Source organism: Prorops nasuta, unplaced genomic scaffold, assembly GCF_024137725.1.
Source record: "Prorops nasuta isolate Cenicafe-Biocafe unplaced genomic scaffold, Cenicafe_Pnas_1.2 PNAS00018, whole genome shotgun sequence".
Taxonomy (NCBI): Eukaryota; Metazoa; Arthropoda; class Insecta; order Hymenoptera; family Bethylidae; genus Prorops; species Prorops nasuta.
This window is the reverse complement of record NW_027116815.1, coordinates 411895-436039: the sequence shown is the minus strand read 5'-3', so window position 1 is coordinate 436039 and position 24145 is coordinate 411895. Positions and strand designations below refer to the sequence as shown.

At 39.8% G+C, this 24145-nt stretch overlaps 1 protein-coding gene across 1 annotated transcript in view; it reads right to left on the bottom strand.

The window, feature by feature from the left end:
- Positions 1-24145, bottom strand: part of LOC136780117 (uncharacterized) — a gene marked incomplete at its 5' end in the record, with an annotated part of 59825 nt that overhangs the window by 18280 nt on the left and 17400 nt on the right. Inside the window, 39 exon segments of the mRNA XM_066738233.1 lie at positions 16-324; positions 409-732; positions 808-1125; positions 1377-1682; positions 1766-2071; positions 2144-2473; positions 3629-3943; positions 4401-4711; positions 5278-5608; positions 5678-5983; positions 6064-6360; positions 6448-6783; positions 6897-7214; positions 7417-7740; positions 8581-8898; positions 9009-9314; positions 9420-9731; positions 9811-10128; positions 10240-10554; positions 10662-11297; positions 11390-11701; positions 11845-12156; positions 12220-12546; positions 12714-13019; positions 13221-13553; positions 13872-14849; positions 15044-15370; positions 15439-15753; positions 15825-16130; positions 16189-16545; positions 16630-16935; positions 17012-17335; positions 17443-17823; positions 18018-18338; positions 18425-18607; positions 19048-19119; positions 19375-19518; positions 21691-22479; positions 23943-24080. Of these exon segments, the coding sequence (XP_066594330.1) occupies positions 16-324; positions 409-732; positions 808-1125; positions 1377-1682; positions 1766-2071; positions 2144-2473; positions 3629-3943; positions 4401-4711; positions 5278-5608; positions 5678-5983; positions 6064-6360; positions 6448-6783; positions 6897-7214; positions 7417-7740; positions 8581-8898; positions 9009-9314; positions 9420-9731; positions 9811-10128; positions 10240-10554; positions 10662-11297; positions 11390-11701; positions 11845-12156; positions 12220-12546; positions 12714-13019; positions 13221-13553; positions 13872-14849; positions 15044-15370; positions 15439-15753; positions 15825-16130; positions 16189-16545; positions 16630-16935; positions 17012-17335; positions 17443-17823; positions 18018-18338; positions 18425-18607; positions 19048-19119; positions 19375-19518; positions 21691-22479; positions 23943-24080 (13167 nt within the window).

The window sequence follows — 24145 nt, the reverse complement described above, 5'->3', positions numbered from 1 at the left end:
AAAAATATTTCTTACTTGGCACAGCGAAACACCTAGTGAAAGGATCTCCAGTAAAATCATTTCTGCAACTGCAGATTGGACTATGGCTTATCACGAGACAATTAGTATTTTGTCCGCATGGTTTCGGGCACGGGTTTATGCACTTATTGTTAACGCAAGCTTTGTTGGATGGGCATTCCGAACTGATAACACATTCTGGCCTGCACCCGGGTGGACTTCCAGTATATTCGGGTAAACACGAACAAACTGCTTGATTATTATTAACTCTACATAAACTATTTGGTCCACAAGGAGATGGTCTACATGGATCCCTTGGTTCTTCTTCTACATTAAAGAATATAAAATAATGAAGAAATTCAAATCAATTTAGAACACTACCGTTTGAACGTATCAAAAATAAATAATTACCAATCATTTGAACTATGTTACAAAATTTGAAAGGGTCTCCAGTATAGCCATTTATACAACTGCACGTAGGCAAGTGATTGATAACTTGACATTCTGTATTTTGGCCACAAGTACCAGGGCAAGGGTCTTGGCATTTGGATCGTATACAGGCTAGATTTGATTGACAATCAGAATTCACAATGCATTCTGGTCTGCATCCCTCGTATGGATTTCCAATATAATCTGGTAAGCAAGTACAGGAACCTGCATTATTTTGCTCTTTGCAAATAGCATTGGGACCACATGGTGATGGACTGCAGGGTGATGTGTTGTCATTGACAGTTGCTAAGAAATTTGACAATATCAAATAAGCTGATAATGAAAAAATATATACCGAAAATAAACAAAAAATTATCTTACGTTGTTTGAGAACACACTGTGTAAATGGATCACCAGTATATCCAACGGAACAAATACACATTGGGGTATGGCTAACAACTCGACACTCAGAATTCACTGCACAAGATCCTGCACAAGGATCCTTGCATTTTTTATTAACGCAAGCTAAATGACTAGAACATTGACTATTCGTAACGCACTGTGGTCTACAATTTGGCGGAGATCCTTGATATTCTGGTAAACAAGAGCAAGAGGGAGAATTGTTTATAATTTGGCATTGAGAGTTCGAACCACATGGTGACGGTTGACATGGATTTGCTGGTACCTCTGGTACTTCAACTATTAAAATTTTGATAAGAAACAAAAAATGAAAATTTGCTATAAATTAATAGCATATTGTTAGGATGTGTCTACAGTTGCAACCGAACAGTAAATCGAACGTCATCGCGAACTACACCCATATGCAATTGTTTCGATGAGACTTGTATCACAGTGAAACAGCAACATGTACATAGGTGAGGTTCGCAACGACGTTCGGTTCGCTGTTCAGTTGCAAGTATAGACGCAACCTTATAGATAATAACTCTTACTTATTGGGTCACATCTCACAAAAGGGTCTCCTGAAAAACTGGGCAAGCAAGTACAAATTGGATTATGATTGATAACTTGACACTGAGTTCTTAATCCACAAGTACCAATACAAGGATCGATACACTTTTGGTTACTGCAAGCTAGGTTACGCAAACAATCTGAGCTTATTGAACACTCTGGTGTGCAAGTGGGAGGAGCTCCTAGATACCCTTGTATACAAGAGCATACAGCATTGCCATTAACTACGCGACATCGACTATTTGGTCCACAAGGTGAAGGGTTACAAGGGTTTTGAGCTACAGGGTCTGCAAATAAATTTTATTTAATTAACATTAACTTTGAAAGAAAATTAACTCTTTATCTAAGCTCATTAAAAAACTTATCACACCTCTTACGATGGAACAACTGACAAATGCATTGCCAGACATTCCAGCTGGACAGCTGCACATAGGAATGTGATTAAACACATCACAAATCGCATTTTGTCCGCAAACTCCTCCACAAGGATCTGTACATTTGTTACGAATACAAGCTCTATTGAATGGACAATCATTATTCAACAAACATTCCGGCTTGCACACTGAATATGGGTCTCCTTTATATTCAGGCAAGCATGTGCATATGCCATTATTGCATTGTGCATTGGGTCCACAAGGTGATGGATTGCAAGGATCTAATGGATCACTTTCCACAGCTGTAATGTTGTTGGTAGGAAATTATTAATAAATAATGATAAAAAAATTGTAGATTCAAAGTTAGCCCTTACGTTTAACAGGTAAGAGATGGCAGTTGGTAAATGGGTCTCCTGTGAAACCAGCAGGACATAAGCAAGTAGGAGTGTGATTGATTACACTACAACTTGCACCGAATCCACAGGAGCCTAGGCAAGGGTCACTGCATCTTTCTCGTATACAAGCTCTGTTACTGGGACAATCAGAATTTATGATGCATTGTGGTCTACAGTTTGGTGGGCTACCAAAATAATTAGGAGAACAGGAACATGATGGAACGCCTCCAATGTCACGACACTCAGCGTATTGTCCACAAGGGGACGGAACACAAGGATTTTGCACTGGAACTGGCGTGGGTATGGGCTCTGAAAATAAATTGTACTTTCTATGTTTTCTACCAAAAATATGATTAAGTGATGATATATATTAGTTATGCATATAGTGTGCTCAAACAGTAATGCGTATTTCTAAAACGACACATTTTAGAAAATAATCTTTGAAGGACTTTAAAAATCTACTAAACGGCTACACTAGTTTGACCTTGAGAGGCTGGTTGAAGGATACATATATGAATGTAGCCTTGAATTTTTCAAATGAAATACCTCAACTTCTTATTGTATATTCTTGTAGCTTGGCTCAAGAGCTTCCCAAAAACATATACTGATTTTTAATTTCATTCAATCATTTATGACACATCTCAACTTGAAAGTATAAACGAGCGACTATACTAAAAGTAATGGTCGTAACAATGACTTCAATCATTGTAACACTACTGATTACATTTTTCAAAACTGAACTTTTTTCAAGTTCGTACCCTCTAACTAAGAAATTTGACCTTTCCTAGCGAATTTTTTAACTTTTAACTTTTGAACTATGGATGTCTGAAGTACTTGCTGCGACCACTAAGTTTAGCATAATTACTCGTTTACACTTTCAAATCGGCATATCTTGTAAACACTTGGATAAAGTTGAAAATCAGTGTAGGGTTTTAGAAAGCTCTTCAGCTCAGTTACAAAAACATTCAGTAAAAAATAGGGCTTTTAATTTAATAAATCTAAGGTGACCTCCAAATGTCCTTCGATACATCTCTTAAGGTAAAATTAGTATAGCCATCTGAAGGTGAGGGTACATGATACGTCAATTCACGCGCGGTGAGTACATTTTTTCATGGCGGGAGACTTTTAGCATGGTATTTGAAGGGGATGTGATAATGGTAATGCGCTTGGAATGGACGTGGCGCGTGCACTCCACAGTTCCATATCCATACGCTGCGCGTCCGCTTCATACGCCTCGCGTGTGTTTAACACGCCGCGTACTCGCACCTTAAAGATTTTCTGTAAAATACAACATTTTAGAAATGCACATGACTTTTGAACATACTATATATTAATTAAACCAATTGACTTGCAAAAACGATAATTTACTATTATTTTGTAAAATAACAGATTTCTGCAAGCAATCTGGTATTTGATAGATGTTAACTTATATATAATTATTTTTCCAATTGCTATTAGTCTTACTTGGTGTTGGGAAGCATCTGGTAAAAGGATCTCCGGTGAAGTCCAGTTTACAAGCACAAAGTGGACTATGATTAACGATTCTACATTCAGCATTGAACCCGCAAGGACCGGGGGCGCACGGGTCAACGCATTTTTGCTCGACACAAGCTCTATTTGTAGGACACTCTGAACTCAGTACACACTCTGGTCGGCAATTCGGCGGAGAGCCAGTGTATGCAACAAGACACGAGCACACGGCTTGACCATTAATGACTCGACACTGGCTATTAGCTCCACAGGGCGAAGGTCTACATGGATCCGTTGTATCTTCTACCGCTGCAATAGTCACGTTTAAGTCACGTTAAGTTCGTTTAGTCCGTCTTAATCTATGTTATTTTCCTCCTCTTTTCGCAAGCTATTAATCCCTTTTAACTCATACGTGTTATCCTTAATTAATTTTAAAGCTTTGATTTGCTTGTGTTTAATTATTACTGAATGTTGTGTGCAATATCTCTAATAATTTATTTAATTTTTGCAAATAACGTTATTATGTTATACGAGCATTATTTGTTTCTCTCTGCTATGATTATTATTGATGATTAGATTAATTTTTAAGTCAAATAATTTCTGATCTATGCTAATTGCCATTACCAATAAAATTTCAATTGCTCGAATGTTACGTGCATTTAGAATGATTACAAATATATTGTCAGGAAGCATTTGAGTGTTATTTTTAATGGCGTGGAGTTAAAAAGGCGAGAAAATTTGTGGCCAATGACTAATTGGGACTTACGACTTGGTGGCTTGGGTTGGCAACGATTGAAGGGGTCTCCGGTAAATCCAGGGTAGCACGAACACGTGGGCAAGTGATTTATAACTTGACACTCAGCATTTTGAGCGCAACTTCCGGGACAAGGGTCTTGGCACTGTGATCTAATACATGCCAAACTGGATTTACAATCGGTATTTACCGTGCACTCAGGACGGCATCCATCGTAAGGGTTCCCAATAAAATTTGTAATACAGGAACATGATCCCGCTCCGTTTTGTTCTTTGCAAATCGCATTCGGACCACAGGGCGATGGAGAACAAGGGGACAGTAGCGTAGGCGTGATTTCAGCTAAAAAAGGGCATGACATAAAAATATTATTCGTTAAATAAATAAATAAAGCTCCATTAACTCAAATAGTTGCATCCCTGTAAACTCCTATCAACCAAGTTTAGTGTAAATTAGGTTATTATGTTTATCTTTAACAATACTAGTTTACGATGGAAAAAGTCGTATCAGTAGTAAGTACTTACTCTAAAAAATCAGAATTTAAATTACTATCAATGTTTATTAAATTGCTGATATCTATGCAACTTGCATTTTGATTATCTTGTTCATGAATGGCAAGTGTTATTAACATTATAATAAATTTTGATCATAATTTAAATTATAAGTTTTTGGATTAAGTGTTTACTGCTGATACAGCTTTCTTCCATTGCAGATCAGAGTGCGTTGAAAAAAAATGTAGTCAGAAATAACATTGCACTTAGTGCTGTGACTATTTTTCTTTGGAGATAATGTATAGTATTCTCCTATTTTAAAAGATATTCCTAACTTTATTCGATTAGTTGTTGTGATATATGGAGTTTTTCATCAATTTTAACTATTCTTTTAAATAAATATGGGTCTCTTACGTTGTCTAAGTGTACATTGTGTGAAGGGGTCACCAACGTAGCCACTGAGGCAGACACACATTGGAGTATGGCTAACAACATGGCAGTCTGCGTTAGCTCCACAAGAGCCAGGGCAGGGATCTTTACATTTTCGCTTAATGCAAGCCAAATGATTGGCACATTCGCTATTAGTTATGCACTGAGGTCTGCAATTTGGCGGAGAGCCAATGAAATCAGGTAAACATGCACAAGATGGCTTATCGTTGATCATTTGAAATTGGGAGTTTGGTCCACATTGGCAAGAAGGACAAGGATCCCTTGGTGGTGTGGAAGATGGAACTGTTTCATAAAATTCACATAAGTACAGACTCTTGGTCACTGATTAGTGTATGATAAAAAGCTTCTTACTGATAATTTTACATCTAGTAAAAGGATCCCCTGTATAATTTGGTGGGCAGCTACAAACAGGATTGTGATTTATTACTTGGCAGAGAGCTTGCAAACCACAACTGCCTTCACATGGATTTAGGCAATTCTGATTGCTGCAGGCTTGGTTTCTTGGGCATTCAGAACTCAAAATACATTGTGGTCTGCACGTAGGTGGTGCACCAATAAAATTTGGTACACAGGTGCAAACAGCTTGTTGGTTTATTTCTCGACAAATGCTATTTGGTCCACAGGGTGAAGGTGAACAAAGATTTTGCTGTATTGGTTCTGCAGTTGAAAATTAAATTTTAATATCACTCGAACCAAATACTATTTACTCTGATTTCATTCTTTGATCTCAATCGTACCTTGTACGGGTGAGCACTGAACAAATGCATTTCCAGCCATACCCACTGGGCAACTACACATAGGTATATGCTTGAAAACATTGCAAATTGCATTTTGGCCACAAGTTTGTAGGCAAGGATCTATGCACTTGTTTCTTTTGCCACATGCTAGATTCTGGGGACAGTCAGTGTTGAATAAACATTCGGGCCTGCAACCAATGTACGGATCTCCTTGATAATCCGTCAGACATGTACAAATTCCATTTCTGCATTGAGTATTTAAACCACAAGATATACATGGGTCATCAAAAATTGGTTCTCCTAAAAAGATGTTCAATTAGGGACTTCAGGAGTATCATAAATCTAAGAAAAAACAAATTTTACAAAGTAAGAGCACAATCTTACTTTCGGTGGTTGGATTTGGATAGCAATTGCTAAATGAATCCCCAGTATATCCTTCGGGACAGGTGCACACTGGCACATGATTGTGAACTGAGCATAAAGCAGTAAGGGCGCAGGATCCCAAGCAGGGATCTCTACATTTTTCATTAGAACAAGCCAGATTCATTGGGCAATCTGAATGAATTTGGCATTCTGGGCGACAATTTGGTGGAGATCCTATGTAATTCGATAAACAAGAGCAAGATGGTATGCCATTGATATTTCTGCATTCGGCAAAAATCCCACAGGGGGATGGCATGCAGGGATCCTTTGGAATTATTGAGTTATCTTGAGCCGGAGCTGAAAATAATATGGAATCTATCATGGCATGAGCAATTAAAAGTGCAATATGAGTATATATGTAATGAAGAAAGTAATGAAAATGAGATGGGTCTAGATGCAGTAATAAAAACTTTTCTTACGTGGAGATGGAAAACATCTAGTGAATGGATCACCAGTAAAACCAGGTTTGCAAATACATATCGGACTGTGATTGATCACTTTGCATTGGGTATTGATTCCACATGGATCTGGGCATGGTGACCTACACTTTAGGTCGATACAAGTCAATTCCTTTGGACATTCATTGCTCACTGTGCATTCTGGTCGGCAATTGCGGGGAGATCCAATAAAATTAGGGAGGCAGATACAAACTGCATGATCATTGATGTTTCTACAATTGCTGTTGGGTCCGCAGGGTGAAGGATTGCAGGGATCGTTTGCCTCTACCGCTAAATAAAATTAAAACAGGATTAAGGAAAGGCTTACATACGTTTCGTGCAAATTTCTATCTACGTGCTTTTATTACCAACTGATAGATAAATTTTTACTTCGGATCCTGATCTATCCTCGATGGATATTTCATGCAACGAAGGTTAAAATTTCTATCCTAGTAATAAACTGATGTTTCTCAAAATTTACAATAAAGCTTACGAGATATTTGTGGTGTACAGTGTCTGAAAGGGTCACCAGTGAATCCAGTAATACAGGTACAGGTGGGTATATGTTTTATAGTGTGGCATTGGGCATTTAAGCCACAGGTTCCTGGGCAAACATCCACGCATTTCAGGTTGGAGCAGGAGAGTGTCGGAGGGCAATCTGAGTTTTGTGTGCACTCGGGTCTACAACCTTGATAAGGGTCTCCTAAATAATCTTGTATGCAGGTGCACGATCCAACTCCATTCTGTTCGCGACAAATCGCATTTGCGCCACATGGCGATGGTATGCATGGGCTTCTATTATCTATAGGGCTTTCGACTGGAAAGAAATTTATTTTTAACGTTAAAAAGAATTTGATGAATTTGTGCCTTTGGTTTTAGGAAGCTATTATAATAGGCGATTTTAGCAGTGCGTTTTTTCTTATTCTTTGAATTCTTCTCGTCATACTAGTGATAAGCTTTGCTTCGATGTTACAGTGAAGCTTTAATGTTGATAATATAGGCATGGGTGTAGTGGTAGAGTGAGACATTATTGGTAGGTTAATTTGACTTTCTCTGTGAAGCTTTTGTACGAACCAGTGCGATAAAATCCACGCTATAAAAAAAATCCATCTTAGTGGGTTCCGTTGGATGTAGTACGTGAGGGATAGGCATTACAACAAATATTACTTATCAAATTTCTTGTATGTTTAGACGAAGCTCTGCAGAGATCAGTGTTTTATTGAGATCCATGATAAAAATGCTTAAAGTGCGCTTTATATGGGGTATTAATATTTTAATAACGGGGTAAAAGCATGACATTTAATCGGTTAATCGCAGGCGTTATACTTTTTGCAGGGTTTGAGGACACAAATCTTATGTTTAAATGTAAATTTGGGGTGTGATTTCCTTTAAGTGCCATCGACGAGTATTCTTTTTTTCATAGGGATGTAACAGACGTGTAACTGGGGTCGGTTAATGGCAAAATTTGGGGTTTAATGGTTACAAAATGGCAAAAATTATATTCTTTCATAAGTGCAGAGCTTGAATCTCAGGCTCTGCTATCAAGGACCTTTCTAGAATTCGTTCGATGTAAACGAATGAATAAAATAAGCACTTACATCGATCGCTCGCATGCTTTCAGCGATAAATTTGCAAATTTAAAATATGTGGTACTCACTCTTGACGTCTGGCTGACAGCTACTGAAGGGGTTTCCAGTGTAGCCAGAGATGCACGAGCAAACTGCATGGTGATTCACGACCGAGCATTGCGCGTTTAATCCGCACAAGCCAATGCATGGATCGCGACACTTTTGTCGAATGCAGGCGAGATTAGACGGGCACTCTGGATTAATTGAACACTCTGGCCTACAATTGGGTGGAACTCCGATATAATTTGGCGAGCACGAGCAAGCAGGACTTTCTCCCCGCACTTGGCATTCTGAATTTGGCCCACAGGGTGATGGCAAACATGGGTTGGTCGGTATTTTAGGTTCTTCTAATAAAAGTTAAAAAGAATATATGGTTAATCACTAGAGTCAAATCAATGAGATACGAAAATTTATTTTTTGTAGTAGTTAAACAGTTCTTGTATATTTTGTTTGTTACCTATTGCAGGATAGCATCTAGTGAACGGATCGCCAGTATTTCCTTCTGAGCAACTACAGATTGGATTGTGATTTACTACTTGACACAAAGCGTTCTGCCCACACGTGCCAGGGCAGGGATTTTCACACTTGTTGTTTAGACAAGCGAACGTTAATGGACACTCTGCACTGCTGATACATTCTGGTCTGCACGAGGGTGGGCTTCCCATGTAACCTGATTGGCAAGAGCAAACTGCATGATCATCGATGACTTTGCAGATACTATTTGATCCACAGGGGGACGGGGTGCAAGGCTGTTGCGGTGTATCTGAAATTTCGGATAATATTATAGAGCTAGTGATAAATATATTATTTGACCAATTAGATTGATACAAAGGAGATTATTTTTTTAATTTTATGTAAAGTAAGATACCTTTGGGTATGTATGGTCGGCACGAAGTGAATGGATCGCCTGTTGTATCTACTGGACAGCTGCATGTTGGAATATGATTGACCACATCACAACGTGCATTTGATCCGCAGGTGCCTTTACACGGATCCACACAATGCTGGTTAATGCAAGCTTTTACACGAGTACAGTCAGAGTTCATCGTGCATTCTGGTCTGCAATACGAATATGGATCACCAAAGTAGTTTTGTAGACAGCTACATGCTCCATTGTTACATTCGGCATTCGGTCCACACGGTGAAGGGTTGCATGGATCTTCTGGTATTTTTGGTTGTTCTGAAAGTTTAAAATGTGTAATTAGATCTAGTTAAAAATTTTTTCAATTATTCAAATAAAAGAATACTGTTAAATGTACCTTGAATTGGGGAGCATATGGTAAAAGGATCCCCCGTGAACCCTGCCTGGCACAAACAAATGGGAATATGATTTTGTACTCTACAATCGACATTCTGTCCACAAGACCCTATGCACGGATTTCGACATTTCTCCGAAATACAAGCTTGATTAGATGGGCAGTCTGTGTTGACAACACACTCAGGTCTGCAGTTTGGTGGAATTCCTACGTAATCCTTAAGACAAGAGCAAGCTGCTTGATCTCCAACTGCCCTACATTCCGCATACAAGCCACAAGGACTTGGCTGACAAGGATCACGCGATGGAATTGGTACTGGCTCTGCTTCGATAGAAATAAATAGTTATTAAAACTAATACAATGTTTTAATTATGCAGCTTAATTTGAACTTATCGCAGAGATTCAAAAATAACAATAAAAATCAATTCACACCTAGTTGAGGATAACATCTCAAGAATGGGTCTCCCACCATTCCTTGTGGACAGCTGCATAAAGGATTATGGTTGATCACTCTGCAATTAGCACCTACTCCGCAAGTGCCTGGGCAGGGATCAGTGCATATGTATTTATAACAAGCACGATTTTGAGGGCACTCTGAGTTTACGACACACTGTGGTCTACAATTAGGGGCTGAACCGACAAATGATTCTTGACAGGTACACACTGCTTGATCATTTATTGCACGACACAAACTGTTAGGCCCGCAAGGGGAAGGATTACATGGTTCGATTGCTGTTGGTTCGATTTCTGAAATAATAAATGTACTGTTGTAAAATAATATTTACGTTTAAATTATTATTTTGTCACTCGACCATTTTATTCAGACAAAGCAGATATATTTATATTACACATACCTGGTTTAAAAGGCAGCGAGCAAGCAGTGAATGGGTCCCCGACGTAACCTGGTAAGCAAGTGCAAGTAGGAATGTGGTTGATAACAGAGCACTGAGCTTGAGTGCCACATACACCTGGACACGGATCCTCGCATTTGTTTCTTGTGCACGCTTTGTTGGTCGGACAATCCGAACTCAGAATACATTCTGGCTGGCAACCTTCGTACGGGTTACCGTGATAATCATCGATACAGATACAGGCGCCAGCGTTATCTCGTTGCTGGCATATTGCATTAGGTCCGCATGGCGAAGGTTCACAAGGATTAATCTTTTCTACTTCTTCGATTACACATTGTACAAATGGATTGCCTCTGTATCCTTGTAAACACGAGCAAGTGACTGCGTGGTTGACAACTATACACTCCGCGTGATCTCCACAAGTATTCGGGCAAGGATCGGTACATTTGGAGTTTATGCACGCTTTGTTCGTTGGGCAATCCGGATTTATCAAACATTCTGGTCTGCACGATGGGGGCGTGCCAATGTAAGAAGGCAAACACGAACATGAAGGATTTCCGTTTATGTTCTGGCATTGAGCATTGGGTCCGCATGGCGAAGGATAGCAAGGATCTCCTGGCTCTTTGACTTCAGGAGTAACTATAGAAAGATACAAAAGTTTGGTCGAATCAATTTCGACTAAGGGGACTAAGCATACTAAATAAGAAAAGTAATTTTCATCCACTGCTTACCTGGAATATCGTAGCAGCTTCTAAACGGATCACCAGTTTGACCAACAACGCAACTACAAATTGGTGAATGGTTGATTACTTCGCATCTAGCATTTAATCCACACGATGCGAGGCAAGGATCGGTACATTTTTTATTCACACAAGCTCGAGACGGTGGACATTCAGAGCTAACGAGACATTCTGGTCTGCACGACGGGGACGAGCCAAGATATCCTGGCAGGCAAGAGCATACAGCATGGTCTTCAATATTTCTACATTGACTGTTTGGTCCACAGGGAGAAGGATTGCATGGATCCTGCTTGCTGTGTGGTACTGTTAAAAATATTAAGCGTAGAATTATTTCGCATTTCAGTTGTAGCAAAATTTATTATTCTATTTAACGTGTATAAAAAGCTGAAGTAGAAAATACGTTTATATTATTATAATTAGAAATCTGCTATCTTTTTAGTATTTACCTTGAGGTTGAATACGGCAATTGACAAAAGGATCACCCACGTATCCAGTTGGACACGAACAAACTGGAATGTGATTTACAACGTCACATTGAGCGTTTTGTCCACACGTGTTAGGGCAGGGGTCTTTGCATTTATTTCTTTGGCAAGTTTTGTCCCGTGAACACTCAGAATTTACGATGCATTCAGGCCTGCAAGCTTCGTATGGATTGCCAAAGTACTCGGGTAAACATTCACATTCGCCATTCCTGCAGATGGCGTTTGGACCACAAGGTGGTTGACTGCATGGTCCTGCAGTTTTGGGAGCTTCTGTCGCTGAAATAAATATTTTTCATAACAAATGCAAAAAAGTGCTTTTGGTAAATAAAGTAAACTTACTCGGTGGAATAATAACACATTGGGTGAAAGGATCACCATGATAGCCTTCTATACATGTACAAACTGGAATATGATTCAACACATGGCACTGAGCATTGACTCCACAGGACCCTGTGCATGGATCTTGGCACCGTTGATTGAGACATGCTTGGTGACTCTTGCAATCCGAGCTTAAAATACATTCTGGACGACATTCAGGAGGAATTCCAATGTAATTTGGTCGACACGAGCAAGCTGGCCTTCCTGATATCACTTGGCACAACGAATTTGGTCCACAGGGCGAAGGGTTGCATGACGGTGAACGCTCAGTAACTGGCTCTTCTTCCACTATAAAATTATATAAAATTTCGTATGATTGACCGTTTACAAAAATACTATCACAGACATGTTTATTAATGCTAGCAAAGGTTACGGCAACAACTACGCACAGAACTATTACTTATAGCTTATTACCAAATTATAAACTGGATTAATGTTAAGTATTAAATTTTTACCATGTGGTGAGCACTGTGTGAACGGGTCACCAACGAATCCAGGTGGGCAGGTACAAATTGGGTTGTGATTCTTAGTGGCGCATTGAGCTCTCAGTCCGCAGGTGTTTGGGCATGGATCCGCGCACTTCTTGTTAATGCAAGCAAGGTGGACAGGGCACTCGGCATTCACAATACACTCAGGTCGACAAGACGGTGGAATACCTACGTGTTCTGGTAAACACGTGCATACTGCTTGTCCATTTATGGGTCGACACTTACTATTGGGGCCGCATGGTGTTGGTGAACACGGATCTTGTGGGGGAGCCACTATGTTAAAACAATTAACACACGATATTAAAGCTACTGAATTAAGCAAACATGTGATAAAAATGGAAGGAACAACTGGCTATAATTACTGAAAATTATTAAATTATAAACACAGTAATAATAAAGAAAAAAAGTGATTTGTAATGAGAGAAAATAAAGAGGATAATAAAGATAAGATAGTGCAAGTGGAATATTTGGTACCTTTGGCTTCCTCAATCTCGCAAGCATAATACGGATCTCCTGAATAACCAGGTGGACAGGCGCAAACAGGGACATGCGCTTGAACGTTGCAAATGGACAAAGTACCACAAGCGTTGGGGCAAAGATCGGTGCATTTGAATCCAACACACGCCAACTGCGGCGCGCAGTCGTCGTTCGCTTCGCATTCTCTGTGGCAACCCTTGCGACTGTCGTATGGATCACCAATAAAATCGGGTGGACAAGCACATGCACCAGCACCATTTCTTTCACGGCATTGAGCATTCGGACCGCAAGGATTCGGTGAGCAAGGATTTGCCACCGTTGCTTCGGTTGCTAATGAAAAATCATCCCATTAGAGTCCACGAATAAGATAAAGATCATCACCATTGATACTGGAGTATATCAATGTTGAAAAGTCCCAATAAAAAGTAAACCCAACTTTCTTTTACCGCTACAAAGGATTCCCATTCTCAAAGATACTCCGAATTAAGGATTCCTCTCCTTTTCTTCTTGAAAACTTAAAATCTCTCCGTTATTAAAACTCTTAAGAAATCAAGAAACTGATAAGAAGGAATATAGACATGTCGAAATATTTTTACAGAACGGAGCTTTTACAGAATCCTCGATTCAGTGTCGTGTCGTAATACTTACAAGGAGGCGGTGCTAAGCTGCAACGGAAAGTTGCATCGCCCACGTATCCTTCGGGGCAGGAGCATATCGGTACGTGATTCTGAACAGTGCATCTGGCCAATTCACCGCAAGCTCCAAGAGAGAGGCAAGGATTTTTGCAGTGCTGGTTTATACATGCCGCGGTATTAGGGCATTCCGAGTTATCGGTGCATTCCGGTCTGCAATTGGGTGGTCGACCAATGACATTCGAGAGACACGAGCAAGCCGGTTGAGAGCCTATGACTTTACACTGCGAATGAGGACCGCAAGGGTTAGGAGAGCAAGGACTACCGGCGTGTTTCGGTGGTGTTTCGGGCAAGTAAACCTTGGTGCAAATAACGAATGGATCACCCGTGTAGCCACTGGCGCACGTGCAGATTGGATTATGATTAACCGTGAGACATCTGGTATTCTGTCCACAGGAGCCTACGCAAGGATCAGTGCATTTGTTATCCACGCAGGCTTTGTTCTGCGGACACTCTGAACTGACAATACACTCAGGTCGGCAGGATGGTGGGGTCCCTAGAAAACCTGGCTGACATAAGCAAACCGCGTGACCATTGTGGGTGCGACAATTGCTATTGGCTCCACAGGGAGATGGTTCGCAAGGATTTATAGGAATTGGTTCGGGAGTCGCCTCTATCGGGCTGCAAGATCTAAACGGATCACCCATGTATCCTGGCAAGCAGGAACAGGAAGGCGCATGGTTCGCTACGCGGCAAGTTGCAAACTGTCCGCAAGTTTTGGGGCAAGGATTTACGCATTTGTTGTTTAAACAAGCTTTGCTACGATCGCAATCGGCGTTTGTGACGCATTCCGGTCTGCAACCGGTATACGGATCCCCAAAGTACTCCGGCAGGCATGTACAAGATCCAGCACCGTTTCTCTCATTGCACACAGCGTTTGCTCCGCAAGGTGACGGATTGCAAGGGGTACGTGGCTTTTCAGTTGTAATAGGCTCTGTGCATTGCAAATTTTTAATTTAAGCGTTAATTCTGTATTCCAATTTCCGTTAAGAGACTGAAGACAAAACTGGTTCTTAGGTGATTAATTTCACTGAGCAGTATTTGAAATTTTATACTTGTTATTGTTAATTAATAATTATACGTAACCAGTTTTATCCTCATCGTGCATGGTTAATGTGAAAGCATTACCTTCTACGATAGGTGTACACTCGGTAAACGGATTTCCTGTATAGCCAGAATTGCAAATGCAGACTGGATTGTGCTTCACAACGTTACAATAGGTATTGACGCCACAGGAGCCTGGGCAAGGATCAACGCACTGCTCGTTTTGACAGGCCAGATTTCCAGGACAACCTTCGTTTATGACGCACTGTGGACGACAATTAGGCGCTCTGCCAATGTAATTAGGCAAGCAAGAACATGCTGGGAATCCATCGATAACACGGCATTGAGAATTTGGACCACAAGGTGATGGTACACAAGGATTTCCGCTTGGCTCTGGACTTGGTATTTTCGCTGTAGAATCAATGACAAACAGATTACTCAACAATGCATTAATTTTAATATAAATTTATTATACTTACGCTCTTCTTTAACACACCCGAAGAACGGATCACCAGTGTACCCGAAAGTACAGCTGCATACTGGATTATGATTGATAACTTGACAATCTGCATTGACTCCACAAGTGCCCGGGCATGGGTCCTTGCACTTTTGGCTAATGCAAGCTGCATTTTGTGGGCAATCTGCACTAATCACACATTCTGGTCTACATCCAGGAGGACTGCCAATGTAATCGGGCTGACAAGAACATACAGCGTGATTATCTATGACGCGACAGTTGCTGTATGAACCGCAAGGTGATGGCTCGCATGGATTCGTTGGTGGTTTCGGAATATCTATTAATAAACCAAAAGATTTTTAACATGACCTTGAGAAGTAAGAAATTAAATATAGATCTCGACCATACCTGGTTGAAGTATATGACAAGAAGTGAGTGGATCTCCAGTGAAACCAGATAAACAAGTGCAAGATGGCTGATGATTGAACACTTGGCATTCTGCGTTAAGGCCACAAGCGCCTATGCAAGCATCTTTGCATTTGTTATTTGTACAAGCTTTCGTGTGCGTACAATCGGAGTTCTGCACGCATTCTGGTCTGCATCCCTCATAAGGATCACCGGTGTAATCTGGTAAACACGTGCAGGATCCGGCACCACTTCGTTCCTTGCATATAGCGTTTGATCCACAGGGTGATGGATTACAGGGCAAAGTTACTGGATACGTTACTAAAATTTTAATTAAATTGACAAAATGTCCTCAGGTCGTTCGTACCGAGAAAGAAAATTATTTCGATTCTTCGAGATGATAGAAGTTTACCTTTCGGACTACATCCTGAGAAAGGATCACCCTCGTACCCTTCGTTACAATGACACATAGGCCTATGATTTTGGACTGTACAATTAGTATTAAATCCACAAGAGCCAATGCACGGATCCAAGCATTTCTTTTGAATGCAAGCGAGATAATATGGACAATCTTGATGAATCAAACATTCCGGCCTGCAATTAGGAGGTGCACCGAACATTCCTGTGATACATGTGCATACTGGATGACCCTCTTGCGCTCGACAGTCTGCGTTTGGCCCGCAAGGTGATGGGTAGCATGGAGTTTTACCAGTATCTTTCGGCTCTACAAGGTACACGTTAAATATTTATACTTATAAAAGAATCAAATTCCTTTTTTCAGTACGAATAATGGTAAAAGTTAGTTTACCCTCTTTGATACATCGTAGGAATGGGTCACCAACGTAATTGGGTGGACAAGAGCAGAGAGGGTTGTGATTGATGACTTGGCAATTGGCATTCTCTCCGCACAAATCACGGCAAGGATCACTGCACTTTTGTCCAATGCAAGCCTGATGTTCTGGACATTCAAAGCTAACCAGACACTCTGGACGGCAGGATGGGGGAGTTCCTTGATATCCTGGACTGCATGAGCAAACTGCTCTGTCGTTAACCACACGACAAACGCTGTGTGGACCACAAGTGGATGGTATGCAAGGATTTTGAGCCGGAAGAGCTGCAAAGCGTATCATCAGAATGCACCATTTTTAATTCGAAATTTTTGCCAAGGGTATAAGCACTAGATTACTTACGTGTTTTGTCAATTTTGCAGGAACGGAATGGATCTCCGTTATACCCAGGTAAACATGAGCAAACTGGAATATGATTGAGAACCTCGCATTGCGCATTGTTTCCGCAAATACCAGGGCATGGATCTCGACAAAGTTGATTGAAGCAAGCCAAGTGATGTGGACAATCGAGGTTGGTAAAACATTCAGCTTTACAGCCATCCACGTAAGGATTACCAATGAAAGGTGGAATGCAGCTGCATTTTGCTTCGCCATGCTCCGTGGTGCAAATTGCATTTTTGCCACAGGGTGATGGATTGCATGGGTCGTAAGGCTCTGATGAATGGACTATTAAATGAAATAATTATTTATTAACATATATAAATTTTAAAGACATTTTGTATGCAAATAACGAACACAAAGAATTAATTAAGATGGGTTAGTATGAAGCTTACCTGAACAGCTGTTGTAAGGGTTTCCAACAGTGAGCTCGGGACAGTAACAAGGTGGGGTTCTGGTAGAATTGCATAAAGCACCGTAACCACACGGGTTAGGGTCACACGAGTCAATCTTAGGGACGCAGCCCCTAATAGTGTTAGGACTTTCGATGAAACCGCTTAAACAGGTACATTTGGCAAATCCATTATTCAAAATGGAGCACTGAGTGTTAGGCCCACATGGGGATGGGTCGCATGGGCTACTTGGGAGCGCACATGGGGACTGTGGAGGATTTCCTTCGTATCCCGGTAGGCAGAAGCATTTTACTTTGCCACCGACCACTCTGCATCCTGAATTATGGCCACATGGATTTCCCTCACACTTATCACCTTCTGGAACTGGTTATTATTTGATGGTAAAATTAATTATGAGTTAGCATATAAATTCTGCTCAGTGACAATAATCAATGACGTTATTCACATTGTCGTTAAATGTTTAGCTGAAGAAATCAAGTAAATCATAAGTCGAAATTAAATAAGTGGATTAAATGATCAGGGTTTGAAGGGAAATGTTGGTCAAATTGTATACATACTGCATTTATCGAATGGATTTCCAGTCAGTCCTTTTGGACAGAAGCAAATTGGGTTGCCATTATCATTTTCGCACATAGCATCGAGACCGCAAGGATTCGGAATACAAGGGTCGCCAGTTTGTGGCTCACAGCCAATAAGTGGATCTCCGATGTAGCCAGAGATGCATCTGCAATGTGCCTCGTGGTTTTCTGCATAGCAATTGGAATTCTCACCGCAGTCTGCTTCTCTGCATGGATTGATGCATTCTCTGTTAAGCCTGTCGCAATATTTGTGCGGTGGACAGTCTTCGTTATACTGGCAAATGTTTTTGCCTTCCTCTTCTGCAATGATATGTAATTAATATTCACTTCTAGCCTCAGTGAAGTTAAATTATTTTATCTCGTCTTAAAGTAAATCAATTTTTTACCTGTTTCACAATACGAGAAACCATTTCCATGATAGCCTTCTTTACAGCTGCAATCTGTTCCGTGATTTTTATTGATACAGACTGCATTTTCCGCACAGGGATTCCGAATGAGACATGGTTCCAGACAAGTGTGCCCGATACACGCTGTTGTCAATGGGCAGTCGTTGTCGCTAGTGCAACCGGCTAAAGAAAGTGATAAAAGCCCATGTAGCCCCAAAGAAAGACGTGCAAATAAATTGAAGTGTATTTTGAAGAAAATCCAGTGTATAAACAATTTTTATAGAAGACTCTATTTAGACTAAGTGTAAGATCGAATTTCGCGGAATAAAAAATAAAATGCAGAAAAAATATTGAAGTAAAAAAGTTTGTAAAAGTTATTGAATCACTGCGATAAGGAAACAATTTACATAGTAAGAAAATATTGCATTGTGCTGAGAAATTTAAACGTAGCGGTTTCTTGTGCTTTTTGTGGTACATATAGATAAAAGTCGATTATATTGTGTTTGTACAAGCACTATATGTACATATTTTTAAACATGTATATACATTGATTTTGAATTATTGACTGTAAAAAGAAACGCAGGTTTTTAAGGCAATTCTTTTGCACACGTTTTGATACAAACCTTTTACACACGTATTGGTCAAATGATCGCATTGAGTCCCAGCAGGGCAATCATTACATCCAGGTTCTTCCTCTGTAAATGTCAATGCAAATGTAACTAGTAAATTCAGTCTCCTGTTAATTAACATTAAAATTTTATGATTTTACAATAAGAATGATTGAAGGAAAAATTGCAATAAAGTCTACATCACATTTGAGCTTTCCTGTTTATGCAAAGTCAACAATAGTTAAGAACAAAAGCAAATAACTCGAAAATAAAAAATATTTTTAAAGTATCAATATTATGCCTGTTAAAAATTAATGATTAATTATGCATGGGAAAATATACCTTTAACACAAACAGGTCGATGATCTTGAACATGGCAAACCTCAACATAGTCACAGGGATTTCCAAGGGTGCAGGGATTCAAGCACTGGTGGTCAATGCAAGCCAATTGTGCCGGGCAATCAGAATGCGTTGCACATTTCACATCTGATAAGACAAAGTTTTGTTAGGCACATGAAATTATAAGCATTGAAGCTATTCTAATATTATACCAAAAAATTTTAAAACATTGATGTCCTTCGTGATAAAAACTAAAAAAAAAAACATTTTTATCGAGTACACGAGAAAACTGCATTTTTATTTGGAACGGAGTACATAGAAGAATGCCAGTTACTGTACCCCAAGGAAACTTCATGATGCATATGCACAAAGCATAGTGTTATATGTAAGTAAACATTTTAATTTTCTATTACTATTATTTATACAATAATAATAAATTTAATATGGTAAAAATTAAATAGAAACACAGTAACAGGCATTCCTATTTTATAATATATATTGTAAAATAAAAAATATATAAAAAAATCACTGTTATATTACGCAATGATGAAGATTTACAATTATATCGCGCATAAATAAAAAATACATAAAGATTTGTATATAGTGCAAAGCCCAGTCCTCTTAGCACATAAAATACAGTAAATTATTGTCAGTACTCGAATTAATTGTTAAAATCATTAGATAATTTATACATTGAGATCATGCACAAGCATTATTTTACACTGAAGTATAGCAAGAATGTTCTGTTTTTGCAATGTAGTATAAATGTCCGCTTATATACATGTTTTTTTTCATTGTAGTGCTTCATACAGTTTAATGTAGAGATATTATATACACCATTAATAATCTACACACTTTTGTTGTTTTTTGCATTAAATTTTTTATCGAATGTGTTTCATTAAATTAAATTTTATGCTCTCAACTTTTCCAGAATTGGTCATTTCCAATTTTGTTCTGGCAAGGAGAAACACAGGTAATGGTACAGAAATTAATATCAACACAAGATTCCAGAGTGGAGAAATTTTTACCTGGAAGTAGGCTAAAAACAGTTGAAATTTGATTGGCAGACGAGTAGAAGCAGACAGACTCATGGTTTTTGACAAAGAAAGACTGGTTTCTCAAACATATCTCTTTGTCACAAGGATTTTTACACAAGTCTTCCGAACAAATTTGATCGGATAAGCAATCACCATGAATTTTTACAGATTTCATTGACACTTGAAGATGGATAAAAATTTATTTTATCGATAGATCCTTCAAATTGAAGAATCATAGTAAAAACCATATCCTAAGGGCCTCCACACAGTTTTTCTTTTGCTCGAATATTTTTGCCTTTATTGTTGGACTTTTCATAGATCCTTCTTGAATAATTTTACAAAAACAAGCTGGTCTGTGTGACCTGACACAACAAACACATAGCATTTGACAAAGAATGATGCTAGGATCAACGTTGAAACTTTCAACATATAGGTACTCTTTGTCACTGCAATCATCATAATACTCACGAGTAAAGTTGGGATTCTGAACTGCTGTGAATTTAATGATAATAAGCACACATAGACATCCGACAATAGACATTGACATGTAATATATAGAGTAATTACTATTAGTCTACTACACTAAAAATAATATTTCTAACAGTACATATATGATTATCAGATTCTATGAATTAAGAAGTATAAGCATGCACGCACAATCAATAACAGATAAGCTAATTAATTAAGAAATATTATGATTAGAAATATATAGAGACAGATGTAACGGAAGATGGGTCCTCTGGTAACAAGAACCCTGCTGAAGTAAAAGAGGGAGCTGAGAGATGGGCTAATATAAACCACTTAACTTTCTCATTGCTACATAAACGTGTTAACATTGAACAATCGTATAGTGTATAGTTTAATCTTAGAGGGTAAAAACTTGCAGACAGAAATCAAAGTAAACAATGAAAAATCGTCTGCGAGATTTTACTCGAGAGCTGGAAGAAATTGGTGTGAATCGTGTTGAGTTATTGCTGAAGAGAGAAATAGCAGAGTGCGGGAGAAGGTGACGAGCTACAAAAACTGTAAAGAAGAAGAAGAAGAAGAAGAGGAAGAAGAAGAAGAAGAAGAAGAAAACAAGGACAAGGGGAGATACAAGAAGAACAAAACTGAAAATAACAACAACAATGATAATACGTATATATATATATGGTACAGTAGAATAAGAGTAAGGCTAAAAGACGTAAGACAAACAAGGTAAAAACTAGCGACTGTAGCGTGAATAGGTAATAAAAGAAGAAGTAGAAGAAGGTGGTGAGAAGAGTTGAGAATTGGTGTTTACCTTTCATGCATCCGTATTTAGTATCTGGCACAAAGCCGGGGGGACAGAACTTGCAGATAGGCTTGTGCTCCTCGACGTAACAGGGGGCATCAGCCGGACAGGTGGAGTTCTCGCAGGGGTCCACGCAGCGATAGTTGCGGCACGCCAAGTCCGCCGAGCAGCCACTGTCTCGCAGGCAAATGGATAGGGAAGGATTGCAGTTGCGGATGCAGACGCAGACCGGTCGATGCTCGAGGACGTCGCAGCTCTTATCGGCCGGGCAGGGGCGCTTCCGGTTACGGACGTTGCAGGGGTTCTGACATTTGCCGTTGACGCACGCGGCGTTGGAGGGACAGTCGTAGTCTCGCGAGCAGGCCAGGGTGTCCGGGGCGCAGGTGAGTTCACCGACCTCGTTAACCACGAAACCGAACTTGCAGACGCATACCGGCTTGTGACTGCGGACCTGGCACTTCTTCGTGGACTCGCAGTCGTGGCGCGAGTCGAGGCAGGGGTCGCGGCACTCGCCACTCCGCAGGTGGCAGGCAAGGTTCTCCGGGCAGTCCAGGTCGGAGGAGCAGTTTATGCCGGGCGGTGGACGCGGATTGGGCGTGTCGCATTTCGGGTCCGGCTGGCACGCGCTCTTTGGCATCCCGATGTAGCACTGGGGGCAGGAACAGCGTGGCTTGTGCAGCACCACGCGACACAACGCGTTTATACCGCAGGCACCCCGCAACGCGCACGGATCCAGGCATTGTAGGTTTATGCACGCCTTCTCGTTCGGGCATTCCGTGTCTACCGTGCATTCGCGCTCTACGAGGCCACGCGACGGATTCCACAGTCGGGTTTCACATGGGTGTTTGGGTTCAGGGTTTCAGGGAGGAAAACAAAGAAAAAAGCTTTCGTAAGAACTGTGAAAAGAAACTTTCTCACAAATAACGTTAAACCACATGCTTTATATTCTCCTTGGGCAGAGGTGCAGAGAATTCTTTCTAATCTATCAACGCTTTGTTCTATTTACTCCGGGCTCGTCGCTTCGATGATATATATATATATATACATATATATACATATATATATGTAATGTATATTATGTAATATAATGTAAAAAATATAGTTTTCAATGTAATAGATACATGTAAATAAATAATACAAGCCTATTTACAAACAAGCCCCCAGAGACTTCAGAGAGTAGGAAAACATCCCGTGAATATCAGCAAATATCAAGCATGGGTATATGAGAATGTCCCTTTCGCAGTTCCCAATCTGTATTATTTCTTACTATTTCTAATATAGTATCTATGTATGTATATTGGTAAGCATATGTATATGTTGTAAAGGTGCGAATACACGGCACGTGAATTCACGCGCGGTTTGCACTTTTTTGGAACGGACGTGCTGCGCGTGGTGCGTGCGTGGAGGGGACACGCGGCACTTCCGCTCCACGCGCGGCGCGTTGGCTCCGCACGCCGCACGTGTACCTCACTCGCCGTGTACTCGCAACTTGATACGTGTGATATATACGTATACTTGCAAATTATATAAATAAATCTATATGTATATAGCATATAGAGTCTACGAGATACAGTATACTGAAAAAAAGCTCAGCAATCATTCCTCTTTTCCTACGTTTTTCCGGATTACATTTTAATTAAAGCAATTATTTGCGGAAAAATCAATTTCATACAATAGTAACATTACACGAACAACTAATTGAACTAATTAAACATGTAATCGTTTTTATTAATTCACTTCTAACAACTCGATTGTTCGGTAAAAAAAGTACGTCGTGGGAAGCGACTGGAATTCGTATTTTCACTCTTTGATTTAAACCTTTAGCTTGGAGAAAAAATTCATGAATCGTGAGTTTTTTCAGTGTAATACTACTTTTTTTAAGACAGATTGGATACTGAAGTAAACATTCTACATATAAAGTTATGTGTGAGATACGTGTGACATGTCTTTCACATTATTATGTACAGTATGCCTATATATATGTACAAGTAAAAACTTTTTGCTGTGAGTATATATGTATAAAATTATCCAGTGTCGTAGCAGGCAGTTTTCTGCTTCAATCACATCTGTCTCTCAGTGTTAACGAATCACTGGATTAATACATCTATAGCATATTATTAAAAACCTAGTGGACGATACATGGTTATTCTACAGACCATGTTCCTGCGATATCGTCAGTAATTGCTAACAAGTCACAAAATGCTGTACATCAAATTAACCAGGTTGCATTTTGGTTAAACAGTTAGTAAGTCGACCCTTACCTGTCTTGCATTCGATATCTGGCGAGCCAGTTGTACCGGGTGGACATCGACATACGAATATCGTACCATCGCGAATACACTCAGCATCCTTGCCACATCCCAAAGTTCGACAATCGCCCAAACTCTTTTCGGAGCTACCTGCAAAACCACAAGCATACATTTAATTATTTCTGATTGAAATATAAATGCAAGAGTGTTGATAT